At 77.8% G+C, this 495-nt stretch overlaps 1 protein-coding gene across 1 annotated transcript in view; it reads right to left on the reverse strand.

The window, feature by feature from the left end:
- The window catches only part of CDK5R2 (cyclin-dependent kinase 5, regulatory subunit 2 (p39)), a 980-nt gene extending 579 nt beyond the window's left edge, over positions 1-401 (reverse strand). The window contains exon 1 of the mRNA XM_010568126.1: positions 1-401. This exon is cut by the window's left edge and continues 579 nt beyond it. Coding sequence (XP_010566428.1) covers positions 1-384 — 384 coding nt within the window. The 5' untranslated portion in view covers positions 385-401.
- Between the last annotated feature and the right edge of the window lie 94 nt (positions 402-495).

Raw genomic sequence — 495 nt, forward strand, 5'->3', positions numbered from 1 at the left:
CGGGTGCAGCTCCTGCGGCGCCGAGGGCACGGTGGGCACCGGCACGGCCAGCGGGCCCTGCTTGGCGCCGTCGGCCGACCCCGCCACCGACTTGCGCAAGTTCTCGCGGTTGCGCTGCACCACCAGCGGGTCGGGCTGGCCCGGGGCCCCCCCCGGGGCCCCGCCGCCGGGCTTCGGCGTCACCTTCTTGGTGCTCTTCTTCTTCTTGGCCGAGGCGGCCACCAGCCGCTTCCAGGTGAGCGCCGAGATGAGCACGCTGGGGCGCTTCAGCCGGCTCTCGCCCTTGCCCGGCACCCTTCCCGGCACCTTCTCGGCCAGCAGCCCCCCGCCGCCGCCGCCCTTGCCCGAGGAGGCGGCGGGGGAGAGGGAGAGCACCGTGCCCATGCTAACGCCGAGCGGGACGGGCGTGCGGGGGCCGGGGCGCCGGCACCGCCCATAGGAGGCCGGGGGCTGCGGGGGAGGCGGCCCGCACCGGGGCCGCGGTGCCCGAGGATG

This window comes from Haliaeetus leucocephalus, unplaced genomic scaffold, assembly GCF_000737465.1.
Source record: "Haliaeetus leucocephalus isolate CR32 unplaced genomic scaffold, Haliaeetus_leucocephalus-4.0 Scaffold1, whole genome shotgun sequence".
In the NCBI taxonomy this organism is placed as follows: domain Eukaryota; kingdom Metazoa; phylum Chordata; class Aves; order Accipitriformes; family Accipitridae; genus Haliaeetus; species Haliaeetus leucocephalus.